The following is a 15062-nucleotide window of genomic DNA, read 5'->3' as shown; positions in this document are numbered from 1 at the left end:
TGCTGGCCAGATAATCTTGTGATAATAGCCTCTGTCATAATATTCTGCTTCTGATCCCAGGCCAAACCAGAAATACAGAGAGAGACAAATTTAATTAATAAGAAATATAAGCCCACTTTTGAGTGAATTGATTTAAGAAGGATTCTTACATTAAATTAACCAGTTCTAACCCTAAGCTGAACCCGGTTAGATTTAAAGAAAAATAAATTTCTAGAACATAATTATTACCTCGAAAATCTCGATTGCTAATTTTGTCCTTCACATTGAGAACAAGGTAGATGGGCAGGGGATTCTGACCATGACTGAGCGCTTGTTGCTGATCTGTGAGTTTATGGTGGTCTTCCTGTTTGGAAACAAGATATATAACTGAGGAAAATGTAAATGACATAGGGACCTACCACTTTACTGGGGCTTGGAATATTACAATGAAATGCCTACTCAGTTCCGACCAGGTTCTCCTCTATGGGCTTGATCCTGCAATGTACTGAGCACTCTGTTCCTGATCCACCAAAGCACGTAAGCATGTGCTTAACTTTAAGCATGAGAGTAGTCTCATTCACTTGAATGCTTAAAGTTGTTTAAAAATCAGTTTGTCAAGGTTTCATATACTGGAACATTCAAAGATTTCACTGGTGAAAACTGTCATTTTTTACCTTTTGCTTACTTAAAAAAATAGCCCCCCCACACACACTTTTTTAAAAAAAGGATCAGTTGAGAACATGCATGAGTCATTTCATCCAGAAAGGGTAAATGTCACAGGAAAGCCACCACTGCAGCACCACTGTACAAGAATGAAGAGCTCAGTTACGATATGGTTTAAAACTGTAGTGTGGTTAGAACCTGTTTCCATTGCAGAGGGCACAGGTGACCAGCACCATAAAGCACTGACCAAAAGAGGGCAATGCTGGCTGGGAACAGTGTTAAGTGCCAGCCAGGCTGCAGAAGGTGCTGATTCAGCACCTTCCTGAAGTGGCTTCCTGGGGAGGGTGGCACTGCGCCCCACACCCTGGCCTGGAACCTTGAAGGGGGGCAGCACTGCCAACATTGCCTGCCTTTCTTTGGATTGAATTCAACTCTGGGAGCAGAGGGTTTTGCTAACACAGAGAAATGATACTCGCATCTGCCTGCATCAGCAGTCACAAAATTCTCCTATTGTGTTTTAATTGGAGGGAGTTGAAATTTTGAATTTTTTTTAAATGCCCTTGTGGAATATGTAAATAATAATGAATAATAAAACAGGGGATTTTGTGTGTGTGTGTGTGTTTTAAATGTAGAAAGTTTTGATCTGAAAAAGTTCGGTCATTCAGTGAAATTTGTATTTCTTTTTTATTATTTGTCTGGTTTGGTTCTTTATGTTGCTAATTTTCACTGGTCACTTTAGTGTCACACTGATTGTTTTTCAAAAACGGGGCGGGGGGCGGGAATAATTTTTAAAAATCAAAATTAATTCATTTAGAAGAGTTACTAATTTGGGGGAACAAAAAACGGGGATAGAAAAATTCCGCTGAAAATGTGGAAAATGAAATATTGAACCATTATGAACCACAACAAAATGAAAATTCATGCCTCAGTGAGTGTGCCGCTGCCTCCTTCTCCTTCCCTCTCCCAGCCTCAACTCCATGTGCCCGTGGAGCCATACATGCTGCTTTTCAGCTCAGTGTTACATGCTGTGCCTGTGGCATGCTTGGAGTGGGTCTGTTTCCAACTCCCTGGACAGAATCAGCCCTACCTACAGCTGTCTGGCAGGCATTCAGTGAGCCTCTCCTGGCAGAGAAGAGATTCATCCTGGCCAGGACACTTGTACTAGCCTCTTTGGTGTCATTTTCAATATGGTAGCTACTTCCCTACCTCAACTATCTCCCAGTCCCCTTTCTCCTGCATACGAGGCTTTATCTCCCAGACACAATACTACCCACTAACCTGGCACAAGGTGGGATGTGGAGAGAAAGGTTGATGGCTTTGGGGAAGCATTTATGGGGTGTGTGTGGTGGGGTGAAACTTCCTCGAAATTGCACATGGATTTGAGAGCACTTCGAAAAGTAAAAGTAGCTCAAATGCCAAAGGGTTTGGGCTGCATTTTGGGAACCCCTTGACCAAACACTTCCAAATTTGCATCACATGCTGTATCCCAGTTCCACTTATAGCATATACATTATCAAGGCAATCTCCCTATGCATAGGGATTTTAAGGCACTTTGAAAAATCAGCTCTTAAAAAGGAATTTTGGATTTTCTAGAGTTTCCATAGGAGGGGGGTTTCATTCCCGTTTTTTGAGCAGGTCTAATTTTAACATATACATGATGCAGTCAAGAAATAAAACTTGTTTGTGTGAATAACTCTGCAGCCATGCTGAGTGGGCATATCCCGTTAGGGTTTACAGTTTATCCTCATTTCTACTTTCAGAAGATTAGTTACTTAAAGGAAGACTCTGAAAAGAGTAAATGTTCTATAGTACCCCATCATGTAACATGGCTTCAATGATGAGTCCCCACAGATCTGTAAAACATATCTTGTGCCCCTCTTGTTTCCGCTGGTGTAGCTCCTTTACATAGTATTTCAGACGATCCACGGAAAAACAGGCCAAGAACTTGTTTTTGATCACATGTTTCCGAGCATCACTGACTGATGCCTCCATATCCTTCTGTGACCAGTCAGGATCTTCATACAAATTTGACATTGTCCTGAGAAAAGGAAATATAAGGAAAAGTTGGGGTTCAAAATTAGAGCTCTTTGAAACTCTCAAGTTTTGGCTTAGAGCGCGTTGAGCAACATTTCTTGATTTCAGATTGGGTGAGTTTACACCTCGATGTGCCTTTTGCGTTTGAACGAAACCAAAAATCTCAGTGAAATGTAACGACATTTAACTGAAACCACCAAGTTTCATGAAATGTCCATTAAATGGGCCCAGCCTTGCTTGACACCCAGTCCACGTTTTCCAAAAGGTTTGTGAATTTCAGCAAACAATTTGGAAGCCTAGCTCAAGTTTTGGATTTGTAACAAACTCCCCAATCCTGATTCTACATTCTTCTGCTTTGCTGCAGCAACTACACTGTTTAGGTACATCGAAAAGTGATATTAGGGTAATATTAATACCACCAAATTAAAACAAGATTGTTTTAATGTGATGGGTGTGGCTGCTTTATTACAACCACCCATTTTGCTAAAAGTTATATACGATTTATTATTTCCTACTTGTGCTGGTGGTGTAGGACTGTACATTTATTAGCAGCAGGTCTCCCTTCGTTGCTTGTAGCTTCAGATGATCTAATCTCTCTAATCCACTTTGCTACTTTTCCATTGTTGATAGCATTCACACATGATCATGGATGATAGCAAATATTGGTAAACACCTAACAAAGGCCGACATGAAAAAGCCACACTAGATGAATAAAGCTGCTTGTTAATTATAATTCTGTTGGACAAAAAGGCCTCTGGAAACGATAAACGGTGATGATTTCTTGGTTTGTGTATGAAAATAATAATAATTATTAGATATTGTGGCAGAGCTCCAACCTTGTCCCTGTGGGTTCCATGCTTCCAGGTGGTTTATGCTAGCTTCAGAGGCTCACTGCAACCCTCCACGTAGCCCTTCTCTCTCTAGGGCCAGGGATACAGTCTACTGAGCCCTTTTCATCATAAGCCAGCAACGGAGGTTGGTGAGAGAATTTCCACAGTCTCTGTTACTCCTACGGCCTTATGCCAAAACAGTTTAGCCTCCTGTCCTGACAAAAGCCTGTTTTCCCCTCCCAGGAGGTGTTTCTGTAGTGGTGGGTTGGGGGGAACCCGGGCCCGCCCTCTACTCCAGGTTCTGGTCCAGGGACCCTAATGGTAGCAGCTGTTGGCAGCCAACCTGTCTCTGCCAAAGTTGCTACATTTCCCTGAGCCGCTTCCCCACAGCTCTCCTGCTTCTCCCTTACCTTAGGGCTCCCTTACCAATGACTTGAGGGGGTCTTCATTAACCAGCCCTTCAGCCACACTTCCTCTCCTCTGGCTCCCTGACTCCTCTCTACCTGACTGGAGTGAGCCCTTTTATATGATCAGAGGGGCCTTAATTAGAGTCAGGTGGTCACATTAGCTTAATGGCCTCACCTGACTCTTTGCAGGTTAATTGGAGTCAGGTGTTCTCATTAGCCTGGAGCAGCCCCTGCTCTGGTCAGTCAGAGAACAAAAAACTGTTAATCCAGTGGCCAGTATATCTGCCTTCTGCTACTCTGCTGTACCCAACTGGCCTGGGTCTATCACAATATTTAAACTAGGTTACAATGGGTACATGCATAACTACTTGGAGACTAATAAACATTTCACCACTCTGGAAATTGTGTGTCCTTAATTAATTTCTTTGTGTCAGAAGCTTGGTCCTCCTTACCATGTTGTGCCAGATAAACCACTGATGTATGAAATACAGTCCAAAACATTCAGCTTCTGGATACTCAACAGGTGAGCGTACATTGCTGTCAATGCTCTTGTACCACCACCTGTTGTCATGAATGCCACCACTGGTACCTAGTCAATGCAGAAAAGCATACATTTAATGAAAAATAACTATATGGGTAGGACAATTAGTGATTCGAATGGAGATGAGTAGAAATTATGTTAACAAGTTCCAGCCCTGATTAAATGGTAAAAAAAATTGTATATGATCAGTTTGCAAGTAGAGACATGATCTGAATTAACCATGCTGCATAGAAATAACTGGAATTGCTCTGAGTTTTCTGTAACTTACTGCTCAGCAATTGGAAAGCAAAGGCTGTCATGTCATGGAATTTTAAACACTGAGCATAATTGGAGGCTAACCTCAATACTTTCAATTTTCCTAAAAAATCTTCTAGGAGATCAACATAAAAATACAGGAATTGTTATCTCCTGATTGTAATAGACTTGTACTAAATGCAATAAACTATCACTGTTGTGACCTTGTCAGTAGGTATTGGTCATCTAGGAATAGGCAAACCTTGTAGAATGTAAGGTTTTGTGAGTTTTGTTTTGTTTATTTTTTTGATCCAAAGATTTGTAAAATCAGTTTACATTTCTGTACCATTTCCCCCGGTGACTTAAACCTATATCTCACATGAAAGATAAGTTGGCTCAACTAACACTAAAGATGGATACCATGCACTGGGCTAAAGACACTGCTGGCACAAATGGTAAATTTAGCATAAAGTCTTTAAGGAAGTATCATTTTTGTGCAGAAGTGTGGATGACTTTAAACCTGCCCAGTGAGTACAAAGTAATTGTAAACACAACCAACTCAGAATGGTAGTATTTTGCACCTATGCAGCACAGGTGCAAATGGAAAGTCAGGTTCAGATCAATTATAAACAGTGAGGCCTGGTCTGCATTACAAAGTTAGGTCAACACAAGGCAGTTCATGTCTACCTAGTTGTGCATGTGTCTACACTTAAATTTGTCTCCCACCAAGGTAAGTGTTCCATTACACCAACTTAGTAACACCACCTCCCCAAGCAGTTTAGAGCCACAGTCGATGTACATAGGTTGATGCAGTGTGAGTGTAGACACTGCGTTATTTATCTCAATCCTAACTGTCCTCCAGTATCTGTCCCACAATGCCCCATACTGGCTGCTCTGGTCTCAGTTGTGAACTCCCCAACCTAGGGGTCAGAGAGACCAGAAGACTCCCCACCTCCACTCCATTTAAAGCCCCATGAATTTTTGAAATTCCTTTTTCTTATTGTCTGGCTTGGCAAGCACCCCTAGCAGCTCTCCATTGTTGCGTACAACTGCCCAGCTGACCATGCCGGCTCCATGCTCCAGACGTGCTCCTGCCTGGAAAAAACAGGAGATATTGGACCTCCTGGGCCTGAACAGGCTATGCAGGCACAGCTCCAACACCATCTATAGAAATGTCAACATCTATAAACAAATTGGTCAGGGGATGCAGGAGAAGGACTACGACAGGGATCAACAGCAGTACACAGTGAAAGCCAAGGAGCTGCAGCAGGCATACCAGAAAGCCAGAGAGGCCAACACTAGATCTGCTGTGCCACAGACCTGCTGCTTTTACAAGAGCTGCATGCTGTACTTGGCGGAGACCCCACCACCACTCCCCATACCACCATAGATACCTCCGAGGAGACCGAGTCACAGGATGTGCACAGTGAGGTGGAAGAGATGGTGGATGAGGAAGAGAAGGAGGAGAATGGAGGACAGGCGACCTAGGGAATCCAGCTGCACAGCGAGCCGGGAACTGTTTTTGATTCCTCCACAGTCCAACCAGTCAAGCACGGGTGACCCCAATGCAGAGGAAGGAACCTTGGGTAAGTGTGTAGATAAATTTTCAGTTACAGGGATGGCATCCCCAAAGTAGGAGGACACATCTTTTGACTTATCATTAATTTAGTTGTGCTAGACAAGGTAGTGGTACAACCAAAAGAGGTGAGGTGCTATCTGTTTTTCATTCCCCTCTAGAATTAGGCAGAGGGGCCATGCAGAACAGTTTGTTTATGTTCTCGGGGATGTCCTTTGAATCTTCCTGAGAGATACTGATGAAACTTTCATGGAGGTACTCTGCAATCCTCTGCCGAAGATCTCTAGGGAGGATTGCTTTATATCCTTCTCTGTGGTAGGACTCTTTCCTGTGCCACTCAGTGATCAGTTCAGCAGGCACCACTGCAGTGCACAGACTAGCAGCATACAGGCCCAGGCACCTTTGGGACACCAGCAGCAGCTGTGCTTTCTCTGCTCTCTGCCTTGTAACCCTCAGGAGTGAGATATCAGCTAAAATCACCACCACCTGTGGAAAATGGTGCCAGTACGCAGTGACAATGCCCTATACTACTAGATTCATGCAACCAAACAATTCCCTCCACATTTCCTCAACCCTCGGCGGGCCATACTCACCATGGCTGGTGCAGTGACTGGCGCCGTGCACAAGCAATCCCAAGCAGAAGTGAGAACGTAGTGCTTAAAACTTTAGGGGAGCAAGGGGAGTGAGTTCATAGAATCATAGAATCATAGAATATCAGGGTTGGAAGGGACCTCAGGAGGCCATCTAGTCCAACCCCCTGCTCAAAGCAGGACCAATCCCCAATTAAATCATCCCAGCCAGGGCTTTGTCAAGCCTGACCTTAAAAACTTCTAAGGAAGGAGATTCTACCACCTCCCTAGGTAACGCATTCCAGTGTTTCACCACCCTCCTAGTGAAAAAGTTTTTCCTAATATCCAACCTAAACCTCCCCCACTGCAACTTGAGACCATTACTCCTTGTCCTGTCCTCTTCTACCACTGAGAATAGTCTAGAACTATCCTCTCTGGAACCACCTCTCAGGTAGTTGAAAGCAGCTATCAATTCCCCCCTCATTCTTCTCTTCTGCAGACTAAACAATCCCAGTTCCCTCAGCCTCTCCTCATAAGTCATGTGTTCCAGACCCCTAATCATTTTTGTTGCCCTTCGCTGGACTCTCTCCAATTTATCCACATCCTTCTTGTAGTGTGGGGCCCAAAACTGGACACAGTACTCCAGATGAGGCCTCACCAATGTCGAATAGAGGGGAACGATCACGTCCCTCGATCTGCTCGCTATGCCCCTACTTATACATCCCAAAATGCCATTGGCCTTCTTGGCAACAAGGGCACACTGCTGACTCATATCCAGCTTCTCGTCCACTGTCACCCCTAGGTCCTTTTCCGCAGAACTGCTGCCTAGCCATTCGGTCCCTAGTCTGTAGCTGTGCATTGGGTTCTTCCGTCCTAAGTGCAGGACCCTGCACTTATCCTTATTGAACCTCATCAGGTTTCTTTTGGCCCAATCCTCTAATTTGTCTAGGGCCCTCTGTATCCTACCCCTACCCTCCAGCATATCTACCTCTCCTCCCAGTTTAGTGTCATCAGCAAACTTGCTGAGGGTGCAATCCACACCGTCCTCCATATCCTTAATGAAGATATTGAACAAAACCGGCCCAAGGACCGACCCTTGGGGCACTCCACTTGATACCGGCTGCCATCTAGACATGGAGCCATTGATCACTACCCGTTGAGCCCGACAATCTAGCCAACTTTCTACCCACCTTATAGTACATTCATCCAGCCCATACTTCTTTAACTTGCTGACAAGAATACTGTGGGAGACAGTGTCAAAAGCTTTGCTAAAGTCAAGAAACAATACATCCACTGCTTTCCCTTCATCCACAGAATCAGTAATCTCATCATAGAAGGCGATTAGATTAGTCAGGCATGACCTTCCCTTGGTGAATCCATGCTGACTGTTCCTGATCACTTTACTCTCGTCTAAGTGCTTCAGGATTGATTCCTTGAGGACCTGCTCCATGATTTTTCCGGGGACTGAGGTGAGGCTAACCGGCCTGTAGTTCCCAGGATCCTCCTTCTTCCCTTTTTTAAAGATTGGCACTACATTAGCCTTTTTCCAGTCATCCGGGACTTCCCCCGTTCGCCACGAGTTCAGCATCTTAAGTTTCACTTTCTGTAATGAATGGACTGACAAGGTTACCTCTGTGTGTTTTATCTGCAGCTGGTGCCATTGCAGCCTTTAGGGTCTCCCTTTCCACACCCATGGAACACCTGAGCCAGATCAGGAGGAGAAAGAAGAGGACTCGGGATGACATGTTCAGTGAGATCCTGCAAGTCAGTGCTGCTTCAGACCGTGAACACAGGGCTTGGACAATGAAAACTGCAGACAGACTGGAAAAGGAATGAGTGGACAGCAAAAAGGCCCAGGAGCCCAGCAGGAAAAGGAGAGGGAGATGCACCAGAACATACTGGGGCTTCTCAGGCAGCAAACACAGATGTTGCAGGCTCTGGTGGACCTGCAAGTTCAACAGTTCTGGGCTTGCCTCCCTCTGAAGCCCATTGAGAACTCAACCTCGGGACCTTCTCAATGTTCCATGTGACATCAGGGCACTACCCCTACCACTCTACCCATGGGGACATTAAAGACAATCACAGCTTCACATATGCCAAGCGTAGCTTTCACAGGTCCATGTATGTGTAGCTGAAATGGACATGAATGTTCTTTACCCTTCATAAGTTCTGTTCTATTAATTTATTATGGTTTGTTACATTTTTAATGTATTAGTTTTAAAATTGCACTTTTTTGCACTTATTTTGTTACAGAATAAAATTCTATTATTTGGAACATAATTCATCTTTATTAGTTCACAACATATGCTGCCGAGAGCCGAGCAGTTCTGAAAGCAGCCAATTACCTGTTATTGCACAGTGCCACACAACTCATAGGATCAGTCACAAACAAAATTAATAGGTGCGTTGACAATGCCATATTCCTGTGTGTGCAGCAATCACCATACAATTCCTACCAGGCCACAAAAGAGCAGGGCCAGGTAGAGCACACTACAACCTAAGTTCCCTCTAAGCTGCGCAGCCGCCTATTAAGCCCTGCGCAGGGGCTCAGGGCTGCGGTGGGGAGAGATGCCTCATGGGACTTGCCGCAGCCAGGGGAAAGGAGCCCCTCCCTTGGCCCAGCCCACCCCGCCGGAGCTGTCACAGCCGAGGAGAGGTACCTCTCCCCACGCCCCGAGCTGCTGTGGCAAGAAGGGGATGAGGGGAGTCCTCTCTCCCAACCGCAGAGAGGCAGCCTGTAGCCCCACCCCAGAGCCTGCACCCCAACCCTCTGCCCCAGCCCTGAGCCCCCTCCCACACCCTAAACCCCTCATCCCTGGCCCCACCCCAGAGCCTTCACCCCTAACTGGAACCCACACCCCCTGCACCCAACCCTCTGCCCCAGCCCTGAGCCCACTCCTGCACCCCAAACCCCTCATCCCCAGCCCCACCCCAGAGCCTGCACTTCCAGTCAGAGCCCTCATCCCCCCAAAACCCAACCCTCTGCCCCAGCTCTGAGCCCCCTCCTGTACCCTGAACCCTTCATTTCTGTCCCCACCCCAGAGTCTGCACCCCCAACCAGAGCTCTCTCCCTCCCCCCACACCCCAACCCTCTGCCCCATCCCTGAGCCCCCGTCCTACACTCCTCAGCCCCACCCCCGCCACATAATTTTGTTATGTGCACCAATATGGAGGTGACATGTTCCACATCACCTCCATATTGGTGTACATAACAAAATTTATTCCTCACATGGACATACAAAATTAGAGGGAACGCTGACTACAATACATATTTCTCTAGCTCACTGTTAAAGTGGTTTTTCAAAGCCTCCCTGCTCCTATAGCTCCGCACTGAGCTCTTCTAATAGCCTATGTATCTGGCTGTTCAAGTTCTGCAGACAGCCGCTCCACCTTTGCCCCAGTGGAAACATTTCCCCCTTTGCTTCACAGATATGATGTATGACACAGCAAGAAGCTATAACCATCGGGATATTTTTCTTACTGAAGTCCAATCTTGTGAGTGAACAATGCCAGCATCACTTCAAACAACCAAAAGCACACCGAATTGTCATTCTGCACCTGCTAAGCCAGTGGTTGAATCATTCCTTTGTGCTGTTGAGGTGGCTGGTATACATCTTCATGAGCCAGGGGAGCAAGATGTATGCTGGGTGCTCCAGGATCACTAGTGGGCTTTCATCATTGCCAAAGGTAACCATCCAGTTGGGAAAGTCTCTGCTTGCAGCTTTCTGAAATGTCCTGTGTTCTTAAAGATGCAAGCATCATGCACCTTCCCTGACCAGCCCACATTGATGTCGATGAAGCATCCCAGTGATAATTATAGAAAAGTAGCCCTTTCTGTTGATGTACTCTGTGGCAAGATGATCTGGTGCCAAAATAGGGATATGAGTGCTGTCTGTCTCTCCCCTTCCCCACTCTCCACAGTTCGGGAACCTCAGTACCACAAATCCATCCATTATGTCCTGAGGCATAGTCCTGCACCGCATGACAACAGCCCCCACGGTGGATTTCCTGACTCCAAATTGATTCCCACCTGACTGGTAGCAATCCACAATTGCAAGTTTCCACAATGCAATCGCCACTCACTTCTCCACTGTTAGTGCAGCTCTCTTTTTGGGGTTCCTGCTCTGGAGGGCTGGGGCAAGCTCAGTGCACAGATCCAGGAATGTGGCCTTGTGCATCTCAAAGTTCTGCAGCCACTGCTTGTCATCCCACACCTGCATTATGATGCAATCACACCAGTCGGTGCTTGTTTCTCGGGCCCAGAAGTGGCACTTCACCATCTGCAGCTGCTCTGTGAATGCCAACAACCTTGCATTGGTTCTCACTATGTCCCATGGCAATCTGTCCTCCGAGAAATTATCATGTTCCCTACTCATTCGATTCTTCTTGCAGCTCTGCAAATACTGCAGGATCATGTGCTTGCAACACTTATGACAATAGAGCAGAGCTGTGCTGAGTCCATGCTTCTGTAAGAGATGGCGGACAGCGTGAAGTGTGGTGCGGGTGTGTGGGATTTTGTAAAAAAGGCGCAAAAATTATGGGATACAGATAACATTATGGGATGGAGACAGTTGCAAACTGGGAAGTTGACCGCATGCTCCCAATTACCCGTGTGCAACTCGTTTCAGCCCCATCATGCATTGCCAAGACTTCCCAAAAGACAGTGCGCTGGATGGTGGCGAGTTGCACAGTGTGATACGTACTCATGGTGCACCGCACTGTCTATCAACACAAGCACTCCTAGTGAGTGTGCACACCACAGACGCAAGGAGCCAAGTATGTACACACACAAGCAATGTATTAACTGCAGTGGCGGTATGCCACCGTAACTAGAGTCAGCATGAGTTTGTAGTGTAGACATGGCCTGAGTGACAGAAGTTCTGAGTCTGTCTGCATGGGCTGGCTGAGAAGATGGTTGGTCCTAAGAAAGCTTTTGCTGTAATTCTGAGAACATGGGCCTAAACCATCTTGGTATTTAATATCTATTAAAGCCACACTCTTTAGGTACTGTACATACAAGTAAAAAGATGTTATTAATGTCATCTGTGACCACTCATTCACTTCCTAAAAAGTAAAATGACCTATTTCTTCAGTGTAAAGCATCCTGACTGTCTGGAGATTGTCAAAATAGAGAACAAGATGCCACATTTTGGCACCCAATTGACGGAGCATGCCTCTGTGACAAGGAGCGGGAAGGATTCTGCCTCACGTACCTCATCATCCTGCAGGTCCTCCTCTAGCTGGAGAACCTTTTTCAGAGCAGCAGCAACATACTTCTTCCTTTTACACAGGAAATCCTGCTCCTCCACACACAACTCAAACCCTAAGCGCATATCTAGGTCTTCCCGGCTGGAACACAGGCACAAATATTATGCGTTATGACTTGTATCCCAAGATGGACTGTACAGTTAAAATAAACTATATACCCTTCATAAACAGACAAGACATTACCACCATTACTATTGATTTACCCCTAAGTGGAGTACAGGATCTGGTCCACAAGGTGAATGTAGCTGAACCGTTTGGTAATAGTGACCAAAACATAATAAAATTTAACAGCCTGGGAGGGGTCGGGGGGCACCAAAGCAGCCCACCACCATCGCATTTAATTTCAGAAAGGGGAACAACACAAAAACGAGGAAGTTACTGAAACATAAATTAAAAGGTAAAGTGCCAAAAGTGAAATCCCTGCAAGCTGCATGGAAACTTTTTAAAGACACCATAATAGAGGCTCAACTTAAATGTATAGCTCCAATTAAAAAACATAGTAAGAGGACCAGAAAATTGCCACAAAGTAAAAGAAGGAGTTAGAGGCAAAAAGGCATCCTTTAAAAAGTGGAAGTTAAATCCTAGTGAGGAAAATAGAAAGAAGCATAGACTCTGGCAAAATATGGTAAAAATATGATTAGGAAGAAAAAGAAAAAAAAAAAAGAATTTGAAAAACACCCAGCCAAAAAGTAACTGCAATTTTTTTGAAAGTGCATCAGAAGCAGGAAGCCTGCTAAACAACAAGTGGGGCCACCAGTACCAGGCAAATTGGTTGAAACTATAGTAAAGAACAGAATGATCAGATACATAGATGAACACAATTTGTGGGGGAAGAGTCCACATGGTTTTGTAAAGGGAATCATGCCTCACCAATCTACTAGAATTCTTTGAGGGGGTCAACAAGCATGTGGCCAAGGGGGATCCAGTGGATATCCTGTACTTAGCTTTTCAGAAAGCCTTTGACAAGGTACCTCACCAAAGGCTCTTAAGCAAAGTAAGCTGTCATGGGATAAGAGGGAAGGTTCTCTCCTGGATAAGTAACTGGTTAAAAGATAGGAAAAAAAGAGTGGGAATAAATGGTCAGTTTTCAGAATGAAGAAAGGTAAAAAGTGGTGTCCCCCAGGGGTCTGTACTGGGACCAGTCCTGTTCAACATATTCACAAATGATCTGGAAAAAGGGGTAAACAGTCAGATGGCAAAATTTGCCAATGATACAAAACTACTCAAGATAGTTAAGTTCAAAGCAGATTGCAAAGAGTTACAAAGGGATCTCACAAAACTGGGCAACAAAATGGCAGATGAAATTCAATGTTGATAAACGCAAAGTAATGCATATTGGAAAACATAATCCCATCTATACACATAAAATGATGGGGTCTAAATTAGCTGTTACCACTCAAGAAAGCTATTTTGGAGTCATTGTAGATTGTTCTGTGAAAACATCCACTCAATGTGCAGTGGCAGTCAAAAAAGCTCACAAAATGTTGTGAATCATTAGGAAAGGGATAGATAATAAGACAGAAAATATCATATTGCCGCTATCTAAATCCATGGTATGCCCACATCTTGAATACTGTGTGCAGATCTGGTCACCCCATCTCAAAAAAGATATATTGGAATTGGAAAAGGTACAGAGAAGGGCAAAAAAAAAATGATTTGGGGTATGGCACATCTTCCATATGAGGAGAGATTAATAAAACTGGGACTTTTCAGCTTGGAAAAGAGACAACTAAGGGGGGGGGATATGATAGAGGTCTATAAAATCATGACTGGTGTGGAGAAAGTAAATAAGGAAGTGTTATTTACTCCTTCTCATAACACAAGAATTAGGGGTCAACAAATGAAATTAATAGGCAGCAGGTTTAAAACGAACAAAAATAAATATTTCTTCACACATCACATAGTCAACCTGTGGAACTCTTTGCCAGAGGATGTTGTGAAGGCCAAGACGATAACAGGGTTCAAAAAAGAATTAGATAAGTTCATGAGGATAGTTCGATCAGTGGCTAGTAGCCAGGATGAGCATGGATGCAAAACCATGCTCTGAAGTGTCCCTAACCTCTGTTTGCCAGAAGCTGGGAATGGGCAACAGGGGATGGATCACTTGATGATTACTTGTTCTGTTCATTCCCTCTGAAGCAGCTGGCACTGGCCACTATTGGAAGACAGGATACTAGGCTAGATGGACCATTTGTCTGACACAATATATCCATTCTTATATTATGTTATTACAACTTTTATATGGACAAACTAATAAACTATACGGGAAGACAGACAGCAATATGTGCAGAGTCCTGTAATATTTTATTCTATTAATAAAACAAAAGTATCTATCTGCTCTCCATGATATTAAGGTATTTTTTATTACCTAAAATGTCTAAAGATAGCTGCAAGTAACAGAATTGGCAACTTGCACCTCCAACAGCAAAGTTATACATAGAGGGTCAAATTGTCAATAGAGCCTTCTAAATTGCATCTTCAAAATTTTGAGAAGCATCTATTTGCACCTGCAAGATGGGTAACTCCAAGGGCTTGCATGTTCAAATGCATTTTTTGGTTTGTACATTTGGGTGAACTCACAAGTATGATTAGAGTTTTGGAAACAGCTTTGAAAATATTGTTAAAAAGTGCAGTAAGAGAAAGATTTAAGTAACAGCCATCATTTGTCCATGTTGTATATATATTTAATGGCATAAACGTTAACCCTGGTAGAGAATACAAAATACAATATTGGTGCAAGGGGACAAAAATCACAGTTGCTGTGAACAACAACATTTGATTTTTTCATATTTTAAATCTTAGCCATAACTCAGAATTAACATAGTTTTTAGGCATTACATTTCTTTGGTTCAAAAATAGGAAAAGAGGATTGTGTTATCTAACATAGTCAAGTACATGTTTGCATTTACCTAACTGACTAAACATTTAAATATACACAGGTACATTTATTTCAATTTGTGG

General features: G+C 44.1%; 1 protein-coding gene across 1 annotated transcript in view; it reads right to left on the bottom strand.

The window, feature by feature from the left end:
• The window catches only part of LOC141989220 (cytosolic phospholipase A2 epsilon-like), a 63372-nt gene that overhangs the window by 11262 nt on the left and 37048 nt on the right, over nt 1-15062 (bottom strand). The window contains exons 12-15 of the mRNA XM_074955655.1: nt 12047-12182; nt 4366-4502; nt 2455-2680; nt 229-343 (exon numbers count right to left, since the gene is read on the bottom strand). Of these exons, the coding sequence (XP_074811756.1) occupies nt 229-343; nt 2455-2680; nt 4366-4502; nt 12047-12182 (614 nt within the window). The remainder of the gene's footprint in view (nt 1-228; nt 344-2454; nt 2681-4365; nt 4503-12046; nt 12183-15062) is intronic.

The sequence above is a fragment of the Natator depressus genome, chromosome 6 (assembly GCF_965152275.1).
Source record: "Natator depressus isolate rNatDep1 chromosome 6, rNatDep2.hap1, whole genome shotgun sequence".
Lineage (NCBI taxonomy): Eukaryota > Metazoa > Chordata > Testudines > Cheloniidae > Natator > Natator depressus.
The sequence above is the reverse complement of the archived record's forward strand: the minus strand, read 5'-3'. Positions and strand labels throughout refer to the sequence as shown.